This window comes from Canis aureus, chromosome 12, assembly GCF_053574225.1.
Source record: "Canis aureus isolate CA01 chromosome 12, VMU_Caureus_v.1.0, whole genome shotgun sequence".
Classification (NCBI taxonomy): Eukaryota; Metazoa; Chordata; class Mammalia; order Carnivora; family Canidae; genus Canis; species Canis aureus.
Genome location: NC_135622.1, coordinates 33,921,770 through 33,947,111, shown reverse-complemented (window position 1 = coordinate 33,947,111; position 25,342 = coordinate 33,921,770). Strand labels below are relative to the sequence as shown.

Sequence of the window (25,342 nt, the reverse complement as noted above, 5' to 3'; positions counted from 1 at the left end):
GCCACGATGTATTATTAAGTGAAAGAAATAAGATGCAGGGAGGTCTAGTTTGGACCTATGATAACTTGTATGTTCTGTGTATGTGTGTGTGTATACAATTATATGAGAATGGAGAAAGGAATGGAAGAACACTAGCAAACTGCTAACATGGATGGGACTGGGGAGGAACACTCCTCCTCTCTGCTCAAATGGCCACAATAAGAACATGAGTGGGCAGCCCGGGGGGCTCAGCGGTTTAGCGCCGCCTTCAGCCCAGGGCGTGATCCTGGAGACCCGGGATCGAGTCCCACGTCGGGCTCCCTGCATGGAGCCTGCTTCTCCACCTCTCTCTCTCTCTCTCTGTCTCTGTCTCTCATGAATAAATAAGTAAAATCTTAAAAAAAAAAAAAATGAGTAACAAGGATCCAATATTTTTGTAAAGGGGATTTTTTTAAAAAGATTTAATTTATTTATTCATGAGAGATACACAGAGAAAGGCAGAGAGACATAGGCAGAAGGAGAAGCAGGCTCCCTGCAGGGGGACTGTTTCAGGACTCGATTCCAGGACCCCGGGATCATGAGGTGAGCTGAATTCAAGCAGATGCTCAACCACTGAACCACCCAGGTGTCCCAAGAATCCAATTTTTTAAAAAAGATTTTATTTATTTATTTATTTATTTATTTATTTATTTATTTATTTATTCATTCATGAAAGACACATAGAGAAAGGCAGAGATACAGGCAGAAGGAGAAGCAGGCTCCATGAAGGGAGCCTGACGCGGGACTCGATGCCCGGACTCCACCATCATGCCCTGAGCCAAAGGCAGGCGCTAGACCACTGAGCCACCCAGGGATCCCCAAGAATCTAATTTTTAAAAAGAAAGTAAAGGGACTCCTGGGTGGCTCAGCGGTCGAGCGCCTTCGTTTGGCCCAGGGTGTGATCCTGGAGACTAGGATCGAGTCCCGTGTCAGGCTCCCTGCATGGAGCCTGCTTTTTCCCTCTGCCTGTGTCTCTGCCTCTCTCTGTGTGTGTCTCTCTGTCACTCATGAATAAATAAAGTCTTTAAAAAAATAAAAAATAAAATAAAAAGAGAGTAAAACATGGTATAATGTAGGTAATGCAATAGTGATGCAAGTAGGTCCAACCAATCATGTAAAACATTCAAGAGAAGAAAGATTGGCAGGCAATACAGCTAAATGATTATCGCGGTTGTTTAAGTAGAGGCATTATAGTTGGTTTTTTCCTCTATATTTTCTAAATTTTTTCCATTGTAGTTTTGTTGGTTTTGTATATAAATAAATAAAATAAAAATTCTAATTTACTTTCTACTAACCACACATTTTATCATGTCTTGAAATCAATCACCATAGGTAGATAGGTGAGCTTGATGATGTCCTAACTCTGAAAATGTGTAAATTTACATATTATTTATGACATATAAGAGATATTTTCAGTTTGTTTTTAATTAGTTGTAGATTAGATAACTAAATCCCTAGGAAATAATTATCCATAAAAATACGGCTTTCAATATTTCAAGATTTTTTTCTCCTCTAAACAGTAATAGACATCACTTCTAACAGTAATTTTCAAAGCTGTGAGGCTTTGAGCAGGTCATTTTCTTCCCCTCCCCAGGCCTCAGCTGAGCCTATAAATGAAGAAGCTGGATGAAATAATTTTCTCATGGCCTTTGGCTCTAACATTCTGTGATTTAATTTGCATACATCATAGAATGCATTAGATATCAAACAAATGAACAATTGCTAAGGAGAAGAAAGTTTTCCTCTGAGCAATACTTAAATCAGCTCTAAAAGATATTCAGATAACTAGAGAAAATGCCCAACCTTGATGTAACTTTCATGCTCACTTGAAAAATGTACAAGATTCCAAAGACTATATAGTATTGACTTTCTTGATATCCCTCATTTATAATTATATAGCTGTTGATAAAATGCTTTTTCATTAACGTTTACCCTTTTGCCCCTGGCAAGTTATTATTTTGCTTTACAGACTTCAATATATGAATGAAAGGTTGTTTTTGTTTTTTAAAAAGATTTATTTATTTGAGAGAGAGACAGTATGAGTGGGAGGGGCAGAGGGAGAGGGAGAGAAAATCTCAAGTAGACTCTACACTGACTGTGGAGCTGACTGCAGGCTCCATCTCATGACCCTGAGATCATGACCTGAGTTGAAACCAAGAGTTGGATGCTTAAGTGACTGTACCACCCAGAAACTCCTGAATGAAAAGTTTTAATTCTGATTTCTTGAGGTATAACATGTAGCAAATAAAATGCATTCCATTAAAACATACATTTTATGAATTTTGGCAAACTTATGCACCTGTATAACTACTATCACAATTAAGCAATAGAACATTTCTATCACTCTAAAAAGTTCCTTGTGCCTCTACCCAGTTAAGCCTCACCTCCTACCCTACATAATTACTGATCTGCATTTTGTCACTATAGATTAGATATGTCCTTTGTAGGCCAATGAACAAATTTTTTACTGTGTTTTCTCAGTGTTGGATAGTGTTAATATATTTTGATAGTTTCAATCAGGATTCTTAGTTGCATCCAACAAAAAAGAGCTCTGGCTGATTTCAGCAGCAAAGGAGTTTGTTGAAAGGCAGCTCATAGAATTTCTGGAAGACTGGGGAACAAGACTGGGATTATGCAGCCAGCAACAATGCCCCAAATCATAGAGTACAGCTGTTCTGGTGAGGAAAGCACCACAAGCAGCACTTGGAGTTACCTAAGCTCTGTACCACATCATGGTCACCACTACCACCCTTGCTGCCACTGCTGTTTTAGGAACTGTTTCTTAGAAAGTACTAAGTATGTCCAATATATCTGTCCTAGGAAATCCTTCTGCAACTTCCAGTGTCAACTGGAGTGAGTAAATCTGCGTGGCATATCCTAGGTCATGTGGCTCTTATGCATAAGCTGCAAGAAAGGCTAGAACATGCCACTTACAGCCTCTAGAGCAAGAGGTTTAATCAAACTTCATAAGATGGGAGGATTCCCCCATCATTGGAAGGGGTTAAAATTCTAGATGGCCAAAAGGAGGGCCAACGTCTACAATACTGACAGTTACATTTGTTCATTAGATTGCATTCTGAACTTGCAGCTTCATATCTAATGGTCACTACAACTAGGCCACATTTGATAACACCTCCTGTGTCTAAAGTGGCCTACCGGACTCTGAAAGTGGGAATGACATCATCAAAGCACTTACTGTGTAATGAAATAGAAGTAGATGTATTTGCCTTCATACTTGCTTAAGTTTTTTCTACTTAAGGTGATTTCCCTAAACCAGAACCTATTAATAAAATTAATGGGTCTAAACTAATGGATTTATTTTTTATTTTTATTTTTTTTAAACTAATGGATTTAATTGGAAAAAGAATGTAGCATATTAAAAACCACCATAATTTTAAGTAATAAATTTCATATTTATTTACAAAATACTTATCTTTAACTTTTTCTTTGAAGTTTTTACTTATTTATTCATGAAAGAGAGAGAGAGAGAGGCAGAGATGTAGCCATAGGGAGAAGCAGGCTCCCTGCAGGGAGCTCGATGTGGGACTTGATCCTAGTCAAAGGTGGATCCTCAACTGCTGAACCATCCAGGCATCCCTTACCTTAAACTTTTTTTTTTTAAGATTGTATTTATTCATGAGAGATACAGAGAGATTGGTAGTGACACAGGCAGAGGGAGAAGCGGGCTCCACACAGGAAGCCTGATGTGGGACTCAATCTTGGGACCCCAGGATCATGCCCTGAGCTGAAGGCAGATGCTCAACTGCTGAGCCACCCAGGCGACCCACCTTTAACTTTTAAACTAAATATTAACTTGATATTTTTCCGAAATTACATAAACCTCAAGTTGCCTCTAATAGCTGTGTTCATTTCAATTATTTTAAGTTAACACATAAAATAAGTCCAGTTACTTCACCAGTTCTTCCTGCTATCCCTTCTTGATTTCATTTGACAGGTCCAGAGAAGAAGGGGTGGCCTGATCCAGGGACAATGAAGATGTAATGTTGAAGAATCAGCTGGAGGAAAGAAGCAACAGTCACCATGGAAAAGACAAAAACAAAGCAAGGTTAGATTTTTCCTATGTCTTGCTTTATATTTTGGGATGTAAGAAATGTGGTTTCAGTGTTCTCTTGCCATTGTATCAAAACATGATAATATGTTACCTTGACTATTCTCATTTCCTTATCATCGTGTAATGACCACGAAGAGCACAAACTTGGTGCTAGAAAAACAGGAAATGCTATACATATAATTTGGTCTGAGTAGTTATCTTATTTTTCTTGGCAATAACTTTAGGACTTGCTTCAGGACAACCTGCTGAATGAGGCAAAGATACAGATTCAACTAAGAAACATCCAATACCCTCTAGGTTAGCCTAGAAACATAAGTGCTCTCTTTTCATCTTTGCCATATAGAATCAACCATATGGAAATAGTTTGTTATCACCTCCAATTTCCAGATAAGGAAACAGTCATAGAGAAGTCAAGCTACAATCACAAAATGTCAGAGTTTGATCTGGGAGCCTGGTCTCTGTTCTCACATTCTGGTCCTTGCCATGATACCAGGCTGTTGGAACACAGTGTAAAATAAGCTAAGTAATCTTTACCCAAGCTTGTGTGGGGAGTTTTGGTTATTTCAAACCATCCAGATTTTAGAGGAACAGGCTTCTATTTGTATAAGTTCTGGGCTGAGGTTATATATTATTTATGAACTTAATACACTGAGGGTGTTTCCTCTAAGGAAGGGTTTTCTATGCAGCATGTCTTAGAGAACAATATACGTGTCCATGTAACCAAACATTTGCAACCAGTACTTTCATCTATAAATTCATACAATGTGACCATTTCTCCAACAATGCAGATATAGCTAAATGGATGAGCTGCATGTTTTACACGGATTGTCTTGTATTCATGGTCAGCCAATCTGATTCTGAAAGGTACACTCTAAGCCAACCATCTTTCTCCCTAGTTTGTAGTGGTTTTTATAAACCTACTACTTCCTTTGTCTTTGCCCTGTGTTTTGCAATCTCTAGTGTTTCTAATATTATTTTCTTTTTGCCTGCATTCTTCCCAGAATCTTTCCATTGACAATTCCCTTCTACCAACCCTCTTGCCCAGGAAGACAATAAGATTACCTTAGCTGATCTGGGCAGTGACAGGAGGCGAGAGCTTAGAAGTTTGGCAAGGACATTTTATGCAGGCTTCCTGAGAACAGCAGAGTGATGATGGGGCAGGTGCCTTGTGTAGCCTTCCTGGTTATAGAACTACCCCCTCAAGTAAACTGCTGTCAGCCCCACGAACATGAAGGAAACCCTTCATGCACATTCCCTTCTGGTTGATTAATGATGATTAATCATTCAGTTCGGTTGAGAAACTTTCCCACTGCGGTAGAACACGTTTCTTTGTTTTGTTTTGTTTTGCTTTTCACTACAAGAGTTATATCAGGTAGAAATGGTTAGGTCATTAGGATGTGAATATAGAAACCACCCTCACCAGCTTATGTTTTGTTCTTATATTGTTGGTTTCTTGTCATGCAGTCACAGATTTAAGATCCTCTAAGTCCCCTTTTCCTCTGTGTGTGAAGAGGCCAGGGACAGAGTGAGTTATATTCATTGAACAGAGCTCTTTCTTCCTACAGGAGAGAATGAACATATGCCGATGAATAATCCTTCCACACAGATTTACCAGGTAAAGACAATTAGATTGTTTTGAACACTCCTTGTGTGATGATGATGACTGTCATTTGTGTATAAATTTTTCTAGCACTTGCAAGTGCTTACACATCTCTCACTGCGTTTGTTCACTTAACAGGACTCTGAGATAGGCAGGGGAGAGAGTGCCACTCATGTTGCACTTTTGAGAAAACTGTTTAGTGAAGAACAGCTTATCCAGGTTATAAATTATAGCACTATCACTTCCACATCCACTTTGCTTTTCTAGCCTGTCACCACCAACACTATGGCCATTACATTGTATAATGCCATCTCCACGAGAGACGAGAGTGAAGGAGAGAGCAAGATCTGTTTTTGTTTGTTTGTTTGTTTCCTACTTTAACAGGGAGAATTGAGGACTGAAAGGGAGTTTTAACACTGCAAATGTTCAAATATGGTGATAGAAAAAATTTTAAGCTCCTTTTAAACAATGGAAATAATGTGCAAGGAAGATACATATTCCGCAAAACATTTTGAAATACATTTGCAACAAGGATCACATGGGGCTGCTTTGGCTTTCTAAACAGTATTTGTTTGGCTTCTATCTTCTAAATGTAAATTTGAAGTAAAATTCTGTCCTTAAAAATCATGGGAATTAATTCTGATGTAATTTGTAGTATAAAAGCAGCTCTGGCTAGGGAAATTCATGCTCCTCTCTAGAGTTAGGGCACTGTTCTCTGGATTGCAGGAGGAGGGAGAAAGAAACAACAGGGCTTGATGGGCTGGGAGAAAGGATGACTTCAAAGTTGGCTGTAAAGTTCTAAGCTTTCGTTAGGATAAAGAGTAGTTTTCTGTAAAGAGCTACAGGAATCCAGAAGAGTGGAGAGTTTTAGGGGAAATATTATTTAGATTTGTTGAGATTAAGTGATAGTAGAGTGAATATTTTCACAACTAGTTGCAAGATATATCATGCAATAGATCATTGCTGCGGGCCAATGAGGGCAAGCCAACACAGAATTATGAAAACATTTTTGTAATCATGTTGCTCCTAGACCAAAACCAGCAGTGGGAATGGGTAGAGGAAAGAGCTTCATTTGAATTTAATACATATTTATTGAGCAGTTACTGTGTACAAAACCAACTGCTTGGCCTAATGAGAAATAACAGATGCAACAGATATTTGCAATTGATTTTTAAGTGTCCACCACCTGGAAAACATATACAATTAATAGTTCAAACAGGTAGGCTGTTGGAAGGATTACAACAGAGGGATGAATGAATATTGGCTGAAGGATTTGAACCAGGCATTTAAGGACAAATTGGTCGTTTGGTAAGTGGATATGGGGAAGGGTGTTTCAAGCAAAGGGACCAGCTTGAACAAAGGCCTGGAAGTAAGAGTGAGTCTTCACTCAGTGCTGATTTGATGCTGCACTTATCCATGACCTCCAAATGCCTTCCTTGCCCACCTCCTCTCTGTTCACATCTGACTTGTGTATGGCATATGAATGACTGTGAGTATGTCTTTAAACTTAGGCATGATTTAAAGTCTATTATAGACTTTATGTAGGTCACTCCCTGAATGTTGGCTAAATATAGCAGCAGTGGGGGGTGGCCTCATTCTCTTATTGTATCACAAACCCAAGTACATCTGTTCACAGTGGAACAAATGAAGAAGTGAAGTTGGTCTCTATGACCTCTGTGATGCTGTGATTATAACCCCATCCTTGTTTTAAAAGCATGCTTCCTAAGCCCCAGTCTGTTTACTCCAAGCAACATTTAACCAAAAGAAGATGAAGGAGAAGTAAAGAAAGAAGAAGAGGAAGAGGAAGGAGGGAAGCAGGGAGAGGTTAACTATAATAGAGTACAACCTATACCAAAAAGGGAGAGCAAAATATGAAACCTGAAGCAAAATGTGATGTGTTAGTCACTTTCCATCTATTTTATAGATCCTGACCTGATATTATAGTAAATATTATCTTGTTAATTTATTTATTTTTATTGTCTGTCTCCTTCTCTAGAATGTAAGCTCCAAGGGCAGGGATTTAGTACATCATGCTCTCTGTTGTAATCTCAGCATAAAGTACAGTGCCTGGAACATAACACATATTCAATAAATATTAGTTGGATGAATGAATGAGTATCTGCAAGATGTGTATATTGCTTTGAGCCAAGAGATATGATGTAGTCATTTAGTCTGGTGTCAAATGATGTTTGGAAAATTGTCTGATTCTTCTTCAGGAAAAAAATAAAAGAAGAGATCCTTACTTCATACCCAAATCAAAATAAACTCAAAAATGGATTAAAGGGCTAGAAATCTAAAAATCAAACCATAAAAATTTAGCATTAGTGAATATTTATCTAGTCTCTGCATGTGAAACATCTTTCTAAGTGAAAAAGCACTGGAAGAAATCACAAAGGGAAGGCCTAGAGATTTCACCCACATCACAATTAAAAATTTTCCCAATGTATATAAATATATTTTCAACCTATTCAAAGGCCTATAACAAAATGGAAAAATTATTACAAAAAATATCACAAGGGTTTAATGATATACAAATAGTTAATACAAGTCAGTAAAAAAAGACACTTCTAAGACCTCAGTAGAGTGTAGGCAAAAAATACAGAAAATTTACCAAAGTAGAACTATAGACAGTTAATAAATAGGAGAGAAAATTGAGACTTTTGAAGCTTATGACAATCTGATTAGTGAATAATGAAATAATAATACTTAATTCGGATGAGTGTGTGTAAATTAGTGGAAACTTTTTTTCTTTAAGATTTTATTTATTCATTCATGAGAACACAGAGAGAGAGAGAGGCAGAGACACAGGCAGAGGGAGAAGCAGGCTCCATGCAGGGAGCTGGATGTGGGACTCGATTCCGGGACTCCAGGATCATGCCCTGGGCCAAAGGCAGGCACTAAACCGCTGAGCCACCCAGGGATCCCCTAGTGGAAACTTTTACAAAAAGTATTAGTTAAAATACAGTAAAAGTGTTAAAATGTTCACAACCCTAATTGGCTCCCTGTTCTTTGGATGGATTTGACCTCCTTGGTGAATAAGGTACATTAACTCAAATAGGGTCACAAAAGCCAATAGGAGAATGAACACTACCATCTCCCACTCGAGAATTATCACTAGAACTAGTGAATGTGTGTGGATACACTGATTGCGCCTTAGCTCATCTTCCCTTTTATTTGAATCCAAGTCTACCCTGCTTTTCTCTCATCCTTGGTCCACTGTACATAAGCTTCTCAAAGTTCACCCAGTTTCTTCTCCAGAGTCAGATTGTGTTGCTTCAGACTGATTTCTTCCTTTTGCACATGGATTTTTAAAATAAGACTCCATTAACATGAGAAGTGGTGGTGGGGGCAACAATCAAGGCAACAGATATGGCAACTGCACCATCTTGGTCCTAGCTCAACTCCCGCCTAATGATGTGAATTCCAACTGTGTTTTTGGCTCGCTTGTAGGAATGTAAACATTGCAGTTTCCTCCATTTATATTACTTATATTCTATGCATTTTGTTTTTCTAAATACACTAATTTAGCCCTTTGGATCAAATACTACCCAACATCCTTAAACGCACAGTAATTTCATATTTAGGAATTTATCCTAAGGAAATAATTTGAAATACATACAAAAATTTAAATAAAATGTATTGTAGATCAGCATTATTTATAATATTGAAAAATTATAAACAACATGAATTTCCAAGAAGAGTGAATGAGTGGATAAACTCTGGCACATCCATTGGTTGGAATATTGAGCAACCATTAAAAATAGAGAAAAAATTTTGAAGTCTATGAAAAAGGGTTTATAAGAGTGTTTTGCAAAAAAGGGGGGCAGAATCAAAATATATCTGTAGTGTGATTTCAACTATATAAATGTCTGCACTTACTTTCACAGAACAAAACAGAAGGAAATATGCCAAAACATTCGCAATTGTATTAAAGTAAGGAGATTTGAAGTTCTTTTTTCTTTTTTCTTTTTCTCTCTAATGAAAATCATTTAAGAAAAAGAGTTATGTACCAAAACGACTCCTAACTAAAAAACTATGGGAACCAGTCCTACAGTAATAGGTTTCATCATTAAAACTGTCGTTGAAAGTTTTCTGCAATTTGTAAGTCCTGTTTGAGCCTCAGTCTCTTTTTGCCATTGAGGAATGTCTTCCAATACCAGAGAAATGAATTCTACTAGGCCTGTGGTGCATCCAGGGATCAATAAGATAAACTGGCACAACAAGCCTCATACCAGCTTCAATAATGCCCTGCAAGAATGTCATGAAGGGTCAACTTTTGCAGGGAGTGTAGAGGAGTAGATTTGGGAAATTTACTCTTGACTGTTCAAACGACTTGCTGCCCACTTTTTGTATTAAGTTATTGCATTTCTGGGGATTAATAAAAAGAACTAATATTAAGATGACAGTTGGCAGAAAAACTGTGTTTCCTCTGTACAAACCCTGGTTTGGGGGAAACCAAAGCAATTACGTTGGCATCCTTGCCATCATGTGCTGCTTCGTAGAGCCTGTAGTCAGGTGTTGTAGGAATGTGGCCTGCCATGTGGAGCTTTCTCAAATCTTGACATTTGTGACTTAGCTAGGATCTCAAGGCACAGGCACAGGCCCCTGAGTTTGCCCCATTGTAGCCTTTGACCTTGATTATGGAACAGAACAAAGGACAAATCTATGTGAAAAACAAGTTGGAACAACTTGCATAACTTATGAAAGTGTAGTTTGAGGGATCTTTGGTGGAAAAAAAAAGATGGGAAGACATTGATTAAAATTGACCTCGAGAAGAGATCAGAAGCCAAGAAAGTAAAGAAAATTGAGCAACAGAAATTGAGGACAGGAAATAGGAAGAATTCGGACTCGTCTCCCCTATTTCTTTGAGCGTAAGATGCCCTCTGTGGTGCCCTAGGCTTCGAAGTACAAGTCTTCCCTGAACCTGCCTCCAGTGGGAGCCCGCCTCCAGCGGCAGGATGGAGGGATCATAACCTCTCTAGAGCAGCTTCATGAAAAAATCAACGAGATGAGGAACGTGTTCAACTCGCTGGAGAACAAGGTAGACACCCATTTCTAATCCTTGGGGTGGGCTGTGGGCTGTCGAATGAGAGAGCTGAAGGGAGAGCAGAAAAAAAAAGATGTTACATCCGTGTCCTCAGAGTATTTTTTTATTCACAAGGAATGGCCAGTGAGTATTGGAAAACCAGTCTGTGGCAGCTAAAGATACTGAGTCGCATGCATCTAAAGAGTAGCATGTTGGTTCAGGCGTGTGATGATTCTCACTAATGGCATTCCCTTCCTGGCTTTTCAGTATTTGTGAAGCTGTTTATAAGGCAGTAGTGCTACTTCAGTGGCAGGTACCCAAGGGGCTCAAAGTAATACATAGGAAGGAAATGGGCTCATAGCTTAAAATGGTTTCAGAAATCTCAAGGTCCCCATATAACCAGATTGTTGGGGGAAACTCAATTTTTTTTTTGAGAGCTGGGGTTCTTCAGGCGAGGAAAAATCCTTTCCCCTAGGATCCTACTGCTGCCTTTTGGTTCCTGGGGGAATCTCTACATATCCCCCTAAGGGAGCAGTGATAATGAAACCTATTTCTGTTGGATGGTGGTTCCCTTTCTTTTTCAAACAGGAAATTTGAACTTACCTCAGAGCACCTGAATGAAGGTCAGGTTTCCTTTCTTCAATTTGAAAACTTGCACAATTTTTGCTTTGATATTATATTGCCATCAGTTTTGTTTATTTTGTTCACTGAAGATGAATTTGCATCACGAGAATTACCAGATCAAAAGTAGTTGACCTGGTGATTTCATCCATTATGATGACTAGATTAGGACACGTACTAAAATCCATCACAAAGATTAATTAAAATTAAGAATGATTGGAGCGAAATACAGATTGCTCATGTTGTTTCTCAGGCTTCCAGCCCTGAACACTTGGCAGATCCCACTTTTATCTTCAGAATGATCTCTTTGGTTCCTCTTATTTCTTCCTATTCCGGGCCCTTGAAAGAAACCTTGGTGAGGTACAGTGAACCACAAAACCTTATATTTCAAAAATGTGGTGTAGGAGACCAAATAATTTTATAGTGGGAGGTATCATTGCAAGTTGGAATCATTTGGATAACCAGATTCTGAAAATGTTTAGAAGTACACATTTGAAGGAATTTTGTTAATTTTGTTAAAAATTCTGTTTTGAAGAGAGAACTGGAGCCAAGAGTTCCTCTCCTTAGTAGAGTGTAAGATCATGAATTTCAAGAAAATAATGTTATTATCTTATTGTTATTATCTTAACTCTTTGTCTGTTGAAAATGCTTTTTTTTTGTTTGTTCAATAAAAAAAACTTGAACTTTTAGAAGTGCTCCATTTTCTCCACATTTCTGTTTGTGCTTTAACTTTTTGATGTGGTACTTAAAGGGGGAGAAGAAATAAAATTTTTTGAACACCTTCAATGTACCAAGCATGCACTGTGGCAGGAAACTTGCCTACATTTATTCATTTAATTCTCCAGACAGCCCTGTGAAATAGGTGTCACAGTAGTCATTTTATGCAGGAGGAGATTGCTACAAAGAGGTTAACTAACTTGCCTGAGGTCTTACTTCTTATAGGAGAGAGCTAGGATTTGTACCCTGACTCCAAAATTAATACCTTTTTCATGATGTGGAAGTTGACAACAGAAGTCCAATGTGTGCACTCCTACACAGCCAAGCTTGACTCTTGAAGATAATGCAACATCACTATCAACAGCGTGCTGAGCTCCTAACACTGTAGCTATTTCTTGCCACTGCAAATGCCATTTTCTCCTTTTCCACATCATCCAGTATATATATATATATATATATATATATATATATATATATATATATATATATCTCCTCTTCCCTTTCAAAGAAATTCTTAGATATGCTTAGTTTTTACTCTTTTTATCATTTAATTTTTTAAAGGAAAAATAACTGAATTTCTTCATCTTCTTATAACACCAAGGATAATATGATCCACCCCTTCTTTCATGGGATTCAAAGAGTTACTGGATCAAGATTGTATTCAACATGCATAGTTGCCTTTCAAGTAAATCTCATTTTAATCAAATGTGTTAGAATAAACAGTAGCTCACAGGAGCACTTGTAAACTTAATTAATTGCTTGCTTGCTTGTCACTGTCAAACTTCTGCAAGTGCTATATTAAAAAACTCTCTTTTCCCTAAATGAATGGAGCTAAAGTTGCCTTATGTTGTCTAAACTTAAGTCTACTAGTAAATGAAATTTATAGATTTTTAGGAGCCTGGTTTCTCAAACAAAGGAAAATTCATGGGGCCAATGGTAATATTTATAATAGTTTCTAGCAAATTTAATTCACTCTTGGCGATTATTATTTAGTTGCAGGCCTTGGCCTCTGAACTTAAAACTGGTTTCACAGAAGCAATGCAAGAACTGTCAAGAATTCAACATGGAGAATATGCTTTGGAAGAGAAGGTTAAGAGCTGCCGATGTTCCATGGAAGAAAAAGTTACTGAGATGAAGAATTCATTAAACTATTTCAAGGTAGGCTCCTCTTCTATTTCCCTGCTAAGCAGAGAGTAACAGAAGTAGAAAACACCTTTTTGTGTGGCAGCCAAATAAAAGAATTTCCTTCTGACCCATTCACTAATTATCATGAAACAAAACTCTATTTCCTGTTTTTCTTTTTTGGATCTTGGTGTTAAAATTATAGGCCACAATAGAAATAAGATGTTCATCTCTCATTCATTCATTCATTCATTCAACAAATATGTATTAAAAGCTTACTGTGTACTAGATATCATATTATATATCCTTTCAACCCTTTTATCACATTAAATATGTATCGATTCCTATTTTTTAGGAAGAGCTGAGCAATGCCATGTCAATGATTCAGGCCATCACTTCCAAACAAGAAGAAATGCAACAGAAAATTGAACAGCTTCAGCAGGAAAAGCGAAGAGAATCTCGAAAAGTTAAAGCCAAGTGAGTGTTTTACACAAAATTGGCCAAAGGCAAACCCATAAGCAGTAGCTTGTAAAGTGACATGGAGAATACCTTCCCCAATACACAGAGAGCTAACTGCCTATATACTTCTGGAATCTGCCACTCAGCATGTGATGGAGGTTATAGAATAATAAAAATTGGTTAATATTAAAAATGGAAGGTAATTATTACATGGAAAATGCACTTAACACAATAGGAAGTGAAATGAAAATGATATAAGATGGCATGTGGTATTTTATTTCAACTGTAAAAATGTGTAAGATAACAACTATAGAGATATATTTAAAAATAGTGACTATTGTCTTAATATAATGGGGTCACTAATTATTTTCTTTTTTTATTCATTTTCTAAAATTTCTGTAATGCTACACCTAGTTTACTTCTACTGTTGAAAATAAAATTTGTGTTAACGTCTCAATCAGGTTGAATCAATTAAATTTCACCATTAAACATATATGATCATTATTATGTTTTTCAATTATCGAATTTAAAATAGAAAAATATGAAAATAATATTTCTGTGGCCCTGAAGAATGGCTTCTTGTTTGCAGCTGGAAGACCTGCTGCCTCTTGGTATCTTTGTGTTGCTTTGTTAAGTGAATGTACATTATCCGAAGCAAATTATCATCATTGCAAACTGTAGAGATCCCGATGACAAGGAAGCCAGTAACAGAAAAACAAAAAATATAGATATTACAATTAGGATGTGATTTGTATGTATTTGAAATCTTTTCTCCAGCTTTGGAGATGAATTAAATTGAACTCTAAGAACTGCTAATATCTAACTATTTTTAATTTACAAAAACAGCACTTTTGTATGGCCCAACCTAATAATTCAGAATTTTTTTTAAATTATTCTGAACTAAAAAAAAAAAAAAAAAAAAAAAATTATTCTGAACTGATTTTCTTCTTAACCCATCAGGCATTCAGACTCTTTGTTTTCCTTCCCCAGGAAAACTCAAAAAGAAGAACATGGCTCACAGGCTGGGCCTGCTCAAGCACAAGGAAGTCCTTTCCGTTCAATCAATATCCCTGAGCCTGTTCTTCCAAGTGAAGACTTTACAAACCTTTTGCCCTCTCAGGCTTATGAAAAAGGTACACTTTGCAAATCATGTTGAATTAGCCAAGTCTTTCCCCTTGATTCCTAAAGCTTAAGTAATAGTGAGAATGGGCTTATGTCCTCCATCCTTATTATAGGAAAATGATGTATTGCTCAGAATTTTTCCTCCTGTAACTGGAATTTATAAGAATCTAGAGGATTGGGCAGCCTGGGTGGCTCAACGGTTTAGCGCCTGCCTTCGGCCCAGGGCCTGATCCTGGAGACCCAGGATCGAGTCCCACATCGGGCTCCCTGCATGGGGCCTGCTTCTCCCTCTGCCTGCATTTCTGCCTCTCTCTCTGTGTGTGTGTGTCTCTCATGAATAAATAAGTAAAAAAAAAAAAAAAAAAAAGAATCCAGAGGATTCTACGAGATCAAGAGAATCTGCCCAATTTTAAAAGATTTTTTAAAAAAGATTTTATTTATCAGAAAGAGAGAGAAAGAGAGCACAAGCAGGGGGAGCAGCAGAGGGAGAGGGAGAAGCAGACTCCCCACTGAGCAGAGAGCCCAACGTGGAAGTGGGGCTCAATTCCAGGACCCTGGGATCATGACCTGAGCTGAAGGCAGATGTTTAACTCACTGAGCCAGTCAGGCGCCCCTAAAAGATTTTCTTTTGGGGGAAAATACTTACCTGGGTTTTCTAAATTTCAAATACTAACCCCGGGAGAAAAATGTTACAAAAAATTATTCATTCTAATAACTCATTTTATTTTCTACATTGTCTCTCAATCCTCATCTCCCTGCATAAACATAAACATCTTAAAGATAGGCATATTCTTAGCATAAAATTGTGTGTTCTGTTTTTTTTTTTTTTCCCAGCAAGGTTTCACTGATAGGAGAAAATCATATCTGCCTTAACTGGTGGGCAGTGATGTCAGTGGCAATGTAGCTCTGCACCCCTCTTTCTCTGGATAACAAGAGCTGATGCTGCCTGTGGGCTGACAGTCACTAGCCACACTCTTGCACTGAAGGATAATAAAGCAGATGCTAGAAAATTGTTCCTGGGCAGTCCTACAGAAACTGGGTTTCCATCCAGTTACCTCCATCTGTACCCATGTCTGGTTACGCGTTTGCTACATCTTTGTATGCTCAGCACCATCTAGCAAAGCACCTTGTATGCCAGAGAGTGTAGACATTAATGTTGTTTAGAGGAATTGTCCTCTTTTTTTTTTTTTTTGGTCACATATAGAAAGTCTCCAAAAGAAGCTCAAGGACTTCTTAATCAATTGTAAGCTCCTCAATATATTGTAAGGCACAATATATTCCTAGACAATAAATCTTTTTTGAACAACTAAATATAAAAATATAAATAAAAAATCTAAATCAGATGGCTTTTAATCAGTTTAACTTCAAAATATGAAAATGCTTTTTTTTCTTTTTAGTGTTTTTACCCCTTTGAGTAGTTACTCTAGAGACTGATGGAAAACTCACCAACCCAACTGGGTAATGAGTGGGTTAATCACAGGTGGTTCTATTTTCTTTGCTCCGTGTCACGAAGAACAGGATATGAAAGGATAGTCTTATTAGGATAGAATACAGGATGGCCTTGAAAAGTAGAGGTCAGATCAATGCCAGGTCTAGGGAAGTTGAACATGTTCACAAGATAAAAGATTAAAAATTTTATATTCAAAGTGTTCAGATGGAGTTCAATTAGCTGTGTGGTGGCAACTCCTCCTTCCTTCCCTGTTATAATATGCATGGCTTATATATTATAGTTTATTCAACCAAGTTACTGCAGAATTTGGAAATAATGTGCCATAGTAAGAAATTCTGGGTATGATTGGTGGTAGGTTATGTTAAAATTCAGGATCTAAGGGCTAAACTTTCAGGAAGGGTTGGCTTACTCTCTGTTAATCATAAAATGGCTCAATTGTTGTTTGTTGCTCCAAAATTCAGTAGCTTAAAATAACAAACATTCATTATGTTATAGTTTCTTTGAGGCAGGAATCTGTGGGTGCCTCTGGCTCCAGGTCTTTCATGAGATTGCAGTCAAGGTGTTGGTTGTTCCACTATCCATTTCTCTTTCCTTCTATCCATCCATCACCCCAGACACAGACTTAGATGGTGGGAGATGGTAATGAACAAAACAACAAATATTCCTGCTCTCATGGAGCCTTTGTTCTGAAAAAAGCAGACAATGAACTGAGACAGATAAAATGTGTAGTATGTTAGTGATAAGGAGAAAAATAAGGAAACACAGGTATAATTTTAGAGAGGGTGTCAGGTAAAGACCTGAAGGAAGTGAGGATGTGAGCTTATGCATACTGAGGGGAAGAAAGGGATCAGCCCATGCCAAGGTCCTAGCGGGAACATAATTGAGATGTTCAAGTTGGAGAAGGAGCAGTGGCGCTAGAGCAGAGTGACCAAGGGAGACAATAGGAGATGAGGATTTAAGAAAAGAAAAAAATAGCAGGCAGAGGAGGGGACAGATATTTTAGGGCCTCATGGTCATTATAAAGCCTTTGGCTTTTATGCGGACACAGGAATCCATTGTTAAGCAGAGGAGTGACAGGGTCTGACTTACATTTGAACAGCATCATTCCAGCTCTTTTCATCATCACCATCCTCACCATCATAGTTAGACAATAATTTAGTTCTTACTCTGTGCAATTTACACATATTAATTGATTTAATTCTTTGGAAGTCTATGAGGTAAGTGCCACTTATTATATCTTCTTACAAATGGGAAAACAGCTTGCCACTATATTGATATTTATTTTATTTTTTGCTGCGCTGTCTCCCTTAGTAAACTCCTGACAGTTTACTGAGGGAGAGAGCATAAAAGAGAGCATCTCACAGAAGATGGCCAGCTCCTGTTAGTGGAATGAAATACTGATTGAAAGCTTTCCTTTCTTTATAGCCCAAGAGTCCAGATCCATGCATGTGGGAGATAGTAATGTGAAGGGGATGATGGGTCCTGGTAAGTAGCTCTGTTTTTAGTTCTCTTCTCTTCTAGCAATATCTACCCTTTCCCTCCTCTTATTCCCTCAGGCCCAAACCAGGCTTGAAAGAACTCAGGCAAGAGTTACTAATGGTTACTAAGAATCCAAGATGTATAGTGGAGTAAGTCAGTGACTCAGTTAAACCCAAGGAGACAGAAGGGGTGGAGATGTTTAAGACACCTAGTATTCTTGGTTCTTTCTGGCTCATTTAAATTATCAATGAAATAATACTCACTGACAAACTCACATGTATACGTAGCACGACATCAGTTTCCTACGGACACATTTTATAGTTTATTTAATTTAAAAGTTATTTACTTAATATTGAAAATTCATCTGTATTTTGTAAATTATTTCATCTTCCCACCTTCCATTCTTCCTTCATTTTTTCAACTTACCATTATGGAGCCAAGGAAGACAAATTCCAAAATAAAACATTGCTTTCAGCATCTTTCTTATTCTATATTTTTTCCCCTGGTGTGCTCACCTAAAAGGAAGGAGATATAAGGAGTCAATGCATACTACTACAAATTAATTATATTATTTTATAAATTTATTTGTTTAAATGCCTTATTTAGTAGAGATTACCTACAGAGAGTAGAGGATATATATAGGCCAGAAACAGACAGAGGTGATCTTTTGCAACTGTGGAAACTTTTAATCCTTAGTTGATGTATTTAATCCTCAAGGGATAGTTTGTACTCAAACAGGGGCATAATATTTATGAGTTCATAACAAATATAATTTGTTTTTAAAAAGTTGGATCTTGATGGCAGGTGTTATTTTTCAGGAATGAACCCAACAACTCCAGAAGCAGAAGAAAACCTAAAGTCTTGCCTCTCAGCTGATATCCAACCCAAGAGCCATCTCTCATCTGGTGTGTGGAGGCAGCCTAAGGATGGTAAAGAATGGGGTGACGAATATGTCACAAAAGACCACCCAGATAAACTCAAGGACGCTGGCCAGGGCAGACACAGCTCCTTGGAAAATGTTTTATGTGAAACCTCTTTAGCTGGTAAGTCCCAAGAGGAAATATAGGCTGAAAATTTGAAGAACAGGAAATCTAGTGGCTAGAACCCTTGCAATTTAGATTCAGTGGACCTACAAGACCACCTGGTATCTGATTTCCTTTTCAGACAAACACTAAAGCCAATAGAGATGAAGGGACTCACCTGAGGTCACATGGCCAGCTTGGGACAACCACCTTGATTCTGGATATCCATGACATTTAGTAATGCAGTGCCTTGGGAGGAAAAAAAGGCATAAAGTTGTTGGAGAAGAGGGCAGAATTTTATGATTTATTCAGTGGTGTGAAATCTTCAGTATGTGCCTCTTGCATCAGTAGTCTACCACCAAAATATCAAGCACTGCAACAGGGTCTGCCCTCCCTCCCTCCCTCCTGTTTTCCTTCCTTCCACTCCTTTGAATCACAAGTTGCTACATAACACTCATTATATGTCACACTATTGCATTTCTCTCCAACTATTTTGTGGAAGGTAATTTTTAAAAATTAATTTTTACTATCAAACACATGAAAAATTAAATAGCACTAAAAGGTTTATTATGAAGAAAACAGTAACCACTTTACATTGTTTTCAGTTCCTTCTGGTAATTGCTTCCATGTTTTCAAACAAGTTTATGCTGCCTTTTTTTTTTAAGATTTTATTTATTTATTCATGAGAGACACACAGAAAGAGAAAGGCAGAGACACAGGCAAAGGGAGGAGAAGCGGGCTCCATGCAAGGAGCCCAATGTGGGACTCGATCCCAGGACCCTGGGATCACGCCCTGAGCCAAAGGCAAATGCTCAACCACTGAGCTACCCAGGCGTCCCTACTTTTTTTTTTTTTTTTATCAGTAACTTACTGGGGGATAATTTACATACAGCAAAGTTCACAAAGCTTAAGTTCATTGACTTTTTATATATGTATATATACCCCCTTGTGATCACTACCTGGATCAAGATATACAGTAATACAGTATTTCTGTTACCCCAGAGAGTTCTCTCATGCACTTTACCACCTGAAGAACCACTATTCTGACTCCATCACTGTAAATTAGTTTTGTCTGTTCTTGAACTTCATACAGAGGGAATAATACAATGTGTACTCTTTTGAGTCAGGCTTCTTTCAATATAATGTGTTGTGTGTAATTCACTCAGTAGTGCATTCCTTTTTTTCAGTCACATTGAATAAATTTACCACAGTTTGCTTAACTGTTTTCTTGTTGAAGGACATTTGGATTGTTACCAGTTTAGGGCTATTATAAGTAAAACTGAAATGAATATTGTACAAATCTGTTTTGGATGTATGGCCTCATTTGTCTTGGGTGTACACGCAGGAGTAAAATCTCTAGATTATGGGATAGGATTAGGTTATACTTTGAAAGAAAATATCAAAGTTTTCCAAAGTGGTTGGGACATTTTATATTCCACCCAGTAATGTCTTTGAGTTACTAGATGGAATATAATGACCACAGTTAGTTAGTATGGTCAGTCTTTTTAATTTTTGCCATTCTCATAGGGGTGTGCTGGCATTGTAGTTTTAATTTACACTTCCCTGATCACTAATGATGTTGAGCATCTTTTCATGTGCTTATTAGTTATTTGTACATCTTCTTTTATGAAGTGCCTATTTAAGTTCTTTGTCCAACTTTTATTTATTTTTTTAAAAGATTTTATCTATTTATTCGTGAGAGACACACAGAAAGAGAGAAGCAGAGACACAGGCAGAGGGAGAGGCAGGCTCCATGCAGGGAGCCCGACATGGGACTTGATCCCAGGTCTCCAGGATTGGGTCCTGGGCTGAAGGCGGCACTAAACCGCTAAGCCACCCAGGCTGCCCTTTGTCCAACTTTTAAAGTGCATTATCTTCTTATTATCAATTAGTAGAATTTCTTAATATATTTTGGATATGAGTTCTTTATTATTAGTAGAATTTCTTAATATATTTTGGATATGAGTTCTTTATCTGTGTGGCAAATATTTTATTCCAGTATGTGGCTTGCCTTTTCACTTTCTTAATAGTCTTTTGCTGAATAGATGTTCTTAATTTTGATGAAGTTTATCCATTTTAAACTTTTTATATAGATTCTAACTTATGTGTCCTTCCAAGAAATCTTTGCCTATCTCAAAGTTGTGAAGATATTCTAGTATGTTTTCTTTGAGAATTTTTATAGTTTTAGCTTTCACATTTAGATCTATTATCTTTTTTTAGATGTTTTTTGAGTAAACTCTACACCCAATGTGGAACTCAAACTCATGACCCCAAGATCTAGAGTCAGATACTCTGCTAACTGAGCCAGTCAGGAGCTCAAACCTACTACTTATCTTGAATAGATTTTGATGTATGGTGTGAGGAAAGAGTCTGAGTTCATTTTTTTCCCTATATGTCTATCCAGTTACTTGAGTACCATTTATCAAAAATATCTTTCTTTCTATATTAAATTGTGTAGAGAGCATCAAGTGATTCACATATGGGTGGGTCTAATTCTAGACTCTATGTTCTTTTTATTCCAATTAGTAGAGAATTTATATCTTGTCAGTATTGAGTGTTCCAATCAAAGAACATGGGATATGTCTCCCTTTATATAGGTCCCCTTCAATTTTTCTTAGCAATGTAATGGGAAATCTATCATTTATATTCTTCTTCTTTTCCCCCACCAAAGCATTTGCCCTAGAGAACTCTATCATCCTACCCCATCCTGGTCTGTTGCACTGCTGCCATCCTGGGACTTTCCACTCTTCCTAAAAATTTCTTTCATAGTTCTCCAATGTCAGATTCCTGTTTGTTTGCTTTTATCTTGTGTGTCTTTGTTGGTTTCTTGGTTTACTCCTTGTTTGATGGAACTCATTGTCCAGTAGCTTCCACATACTTGTTGATAATTTAGGTGAATACAAAATATTTTTTCCCTCATCATTTTGAAGCAATTGTTCCATTGTCCTCTAATGTCTAATGTTACTATTGGAAAGTCCAATACCATTCTGATCCCTAGTACTTTGTTTCCTGATTGTTCTTTCTGGTAATTTTTAGCATCTTCTTTTTACCTTTGGTGTGCTAAAGTTTCACAGAAGTTTGAGTCTTTTTCATTAATTATGCTGAACACGGTAGGGCCCTTTCCTCTAGAAAAGTGTGTCCTGGTATTTTTTTCTATTATTAATCTGATAGTATCTTCACATCCATTTTCTTCTTTTCTCTGAAATTTCTAATAACTAATTTGATGTTGGGTCTCTTGGATTGATGTTCTTCACTACCTCTTCTTCACTTCTAGTCTCTTTTTCTTCAACATGTCTCTTTCTTGTTTTGGGGAGGAGTGAGGAAGAAGGCAGGAAACCTCTTTGACTTTATCTTCCACTCTTTTCTCTGAAAAAATGCCAAAATTTCTTCTTCTTCTCTCTCTCTCTCTCTCCTTCTTTTGGAATGTTCTCTTTTCTTAAAAATATAGCATACTGTAACTACTAAATGGGCAGAATGTTTTTCTCTTATCTCTTTGAGGATATTAATTATAGGATTTTAAAAAGATATTTATTTACTTATTTTTATATATGTAAGGAGAGTGTGCAAGTGGTAGGAGGCACAGAGGGAAAGAGAGAATCCTTCAGCAGACTCCCTGCTGAGTAAGGATTCCAAGGCAGGGCTCCATAGATCCCAGGACCCCAGATCATGGCCTGACCTGAAATCATGGTCGGCGCTTAACCAACTGAGCCACCTGGCTGCCCCTTAATTATAGGATTTTTAAAAAGTTTTGTTTCTGCATTGTCTCTTTTTTATTTAATGTACAATTGACATATAACATTATATCAGTTTCAGATGTACAACATAATGACTTGATATTTGTATATATTGTGAAATGATCACCACAATACATCTAGTTAATATCATCACCACACATAGGTAAACATTTCTTTCTTCTTTGAGGAGAACTTTTATGTCTACTCTTTTAGCAACTTTCAATTATGCAAGGCAATATTATTAATCATAGTCACCATGCTTTACATTACAGCCTCTGCATTGTCTCTATTCAAAATGCACATATACCTTTTTTTCTCTTTTTTTTATGGTGTAAGGTTGATTCAAATGTCTGAGGATTCTTGGCTGATATATATATATATATATGGCCCTAAATAAAAAACCTGCAAGATTCTATATTGGCCAAGCTTATCAGTTAAACAGGCTTCACTATAGGCTAAGCAGGTAGCAAAATAACTTTTTGGTAGGTGACTTCTTTATGTCAGTGAGTGTAGGTCTTTTTCCCTTGGATAGTTTAGTTTCTTTGGTGGAAGATCCTCCAGACTCCTGCCTGGAGAGTATAAGTCTGTCTACTGGTATTGTGGGAAGACCTGCAGGGGAAGGGGCTGAGAAGAATCTCCCCAATCACTATGCAAGCCTTCTCTGAGTCCCCTTGTTTTCATTTTGGCATCTCAACTCTTCCTTCTATGGTCGATGTCTTTAGTCCAGACCCCAGAGATAAGAGCCCCTCTAGTTTAATTTTTCACATTTTCCCATGGGGCGTAAATGAGGAAGTCATCTGGCCTGGGAGTAGGGGCCTGGAAGTCCAATTGCACTTTATGAAGACTTGTGTCCTGTTTTCAGCATTGATCTTTATTTGCACTTTCTATGATGCCTGGTGCCTCTACTCCTTGAGCCTTTCTGCTTCTCAGCAGATTTTCCATCTGCAGACAAGAACACCACAGTTTTGTGCCCTTACTCAGCTGAATTAATTACCATGCTTCCACTCTGTTTATCATCTTCCAAAAACTTGCCGATGTCTCTTTTTATTGCTTTCAATGTCTTTTTATTGCTTTCTATCATTTCCCAGAGCTTTGGAAAGGAGTGGTTGACAAAAATTCCCTCTTTGATTTGCTTTTAAAGCTAAAAGACAGACTGTGGCTCTAGAACTCCTTGAATCAGAAAGAAAATATGTCATCAACATCTCTCTGATCCTGAAGATCAAGGCAACATTCCAAGGGTCAGATGGAAAGAGGAATTCCAAAGAGAGAAGGTATCCATTGTATTCATTGCCTTTGATTTTCAGATTGATTAAAATTTTAAGGTAAGTTGTTTATTGTTTTCACTTTGGGAATTCTGGGACCTGCAAAGAGTTCCAGAAATAGTCTTTGAAGAGAGTGTAGGCAGTGACAGCAGGTAACCCCTGGCAAGTCTTACATTTAGACTTACAGCAGATAAGAAAAGGAATATAGTCTCTGAGACCTTCAGTGTTCCTGGCATATCTGTAAAGAACCTAAAGGGAGAATAAATGTTCCAGTGAGGGAGACATTGCTCTCGTTGCCATCTGCATGTCCTCCTAGGATCACAGGTCTCATAGAAGTAGAAGGGAATGGATGCAATGTAGGTCTGGAGCATTAAGTGGCCATTAGATACATGGCAAAGGGCTGAATAACTCTGGACTTGGATCTTTCTTATTTGTTCAGGTGATCCCATAGTACTAGACGGTGCACAACTGGTGTGTGTGTATGTGTGTGTGTGTGTGTGTGGTGAGGCAGTGCTTCCACAGGGTCTGCAGTATATTATAACAGCATGCTAGCTCCAAGATTACAACACTCCTTGATTGCTTCTGCTCATAATCTTTATATCTCCTCTGCTTCTTCTCCTTTGAGAAAAACAGGAAGGAGGAAACTCTGATTTGGTGGAAAAGACTAACATAATGAAGATGTAATCAGATTAGTTGAGGAAAAGGCCAATCCAAAAAATGGAAGGTCTGAATTATGGACTCTTACAGATAAATGCAGCATTAATAGTTTAAACAGTCTATCAGGTAATAGACCCTGGTGGTTCACAAGCTATGAATCCTTCTAGGGAAGTCCCTAACTGCATTTTCCTGCTCTTTACCATTCCCCAATTTTACTTGGCTTTGCCGCTGCCAGAAGTATACCTAGTTACCAGAACGCAATGCTCCCCCTTTCTAAATGGCTGAGGTGAGGGAATAACTCAAAAGTGGCTTGACTATTTTCAAGAACCATTTTACTGCAAAATTGAAGTAAGCAAAGTATAGAAAGTAACAAGGAACAGAAAGAGTGGTATGAGCTAAAGCTCTGATCACTAGTGGCCCTGGATGGGGCTTCACCCTCTCTCAGTGGCCACCCAGGTTCCTTCCAACGCTGGTCATTCCTTCCCAGTCTAGCCACTTGAATCCCCTGCTAGACTCCAATCTGGCTTGCCCTACCCTCCCACATTGCCCCTTTGGGCCTCTGAGAGGTCTCCACAGCCTCTACTGGAGACCTAGCTTCTATTTTGCCATTGCTAGAGACCTGCTCGGTTTACATTAATCAAATCTAAAGGCAAGTCTACCTTTTGGTGCAGCATTGCTTCCACATCTAAGATTCTGAGCCAGCAGAATTTCTTCCTTGTCTCTGAAAATCTAGGGATGGGGCATGGAAAGAGAGAGAATTATTTACTTTGGAACACAGTAACCAGGCACTTTGTTTATAACTTCATGAAATCTGCCCCAGAATCCTGTGAAGCCTACCTTATAGATGAAGAAACTAAGGTTCAGGGGGGATTTAAAGCCACATAGTTGATTAGTTCCAGACTTTGGACTCAGGCCCCTCTGCCCCTGTCCTTGTGACCTTTCTACATCACACTACTTCCCTGAGGACCATATTATTTCAAA

The 25,342-nt window shown here is 37.8% G+C and overlaps 1 protein-coding gene and 1 long non-coding RNA gene across 8 annotated transcripts in view; one reads left to right on the top strand and one right to left on the bottom strand.

Moving 5' to 3' along the window:
* The window catches only part of ARHGEF33 (Rho guanine nucleotide exchange factor 33), an 85,603-nt gene that overhangs the window by 24,802 nt on the left and 35,459 nt on the right, over positions 1-25,342 (top strand). For all 4 annotated transcript variants that reach the window (XM_077843527.1, XM_077843529.1, XM_077843530.1 and 1 more), the window contains exons 3-10: positions 3,974-4,084; positions 5,656-5,705; positions 13,048-13,212; positions 13,532-13,653; positions 14,626-14,768; positions 17,633-17,692; positions 18,505-18,729; positions 23,584-23,713. In XM_077843527.1, the coding sequence (XP_077699653.1) occupies positions 4,060-4,084; positions 5,656-5,705; positions 13,048-13,212; positions 13,532-13,653; positions 14,626-14,768; positions 17,633-17,692; positions 18,505-18,729; positions 23,584-23,713 (920 nt within the window). In that variant the 5' untranslated portion in view covers positions 3,974-4,059. The remainder of the gene's footprint in view (positions 1-3,973; positions 4,085-5,655; positions 5,706-13,047; positions 13,213-13,531; positions 13,654-14,625; positions 14,769-17,632; positions 17,693-18,504; positions 18,730-23,583; positions 23,714-25,342) is intronic.
* Positions 1-25,342, bottom strand: part of LOC144280951 (uncharacterized) — a 47,475-nt gene that overhangs the window by 8,913 nt on the left and 13,220 nt on the right. For 3 of the 4 annotated variants that reach the window (XR_013349395.1, XR_013349396.1, XR_013349398.1), the window contains 5 exons: positions 25,021-25,090; positions 18,887-18,957; positions 18,113-18,201; positions 5,511-5,649; positions 3,930-4,034 (listed from right to left, as the gene is read on the bottom strand). This is a non-coding gene — a long non-coding RNA (uncharacterized LOC144280951). The remainder of the gene's footprint in view (positions 1-3,929; positions 4,035-5,510; positions 5,650-18,112; positions 18,202-18,886; positions 18,958-25,020; positions 25,091-25,342) is intronic. The other variant, XR_013349397.1, reaches the window with a different exon arrangement.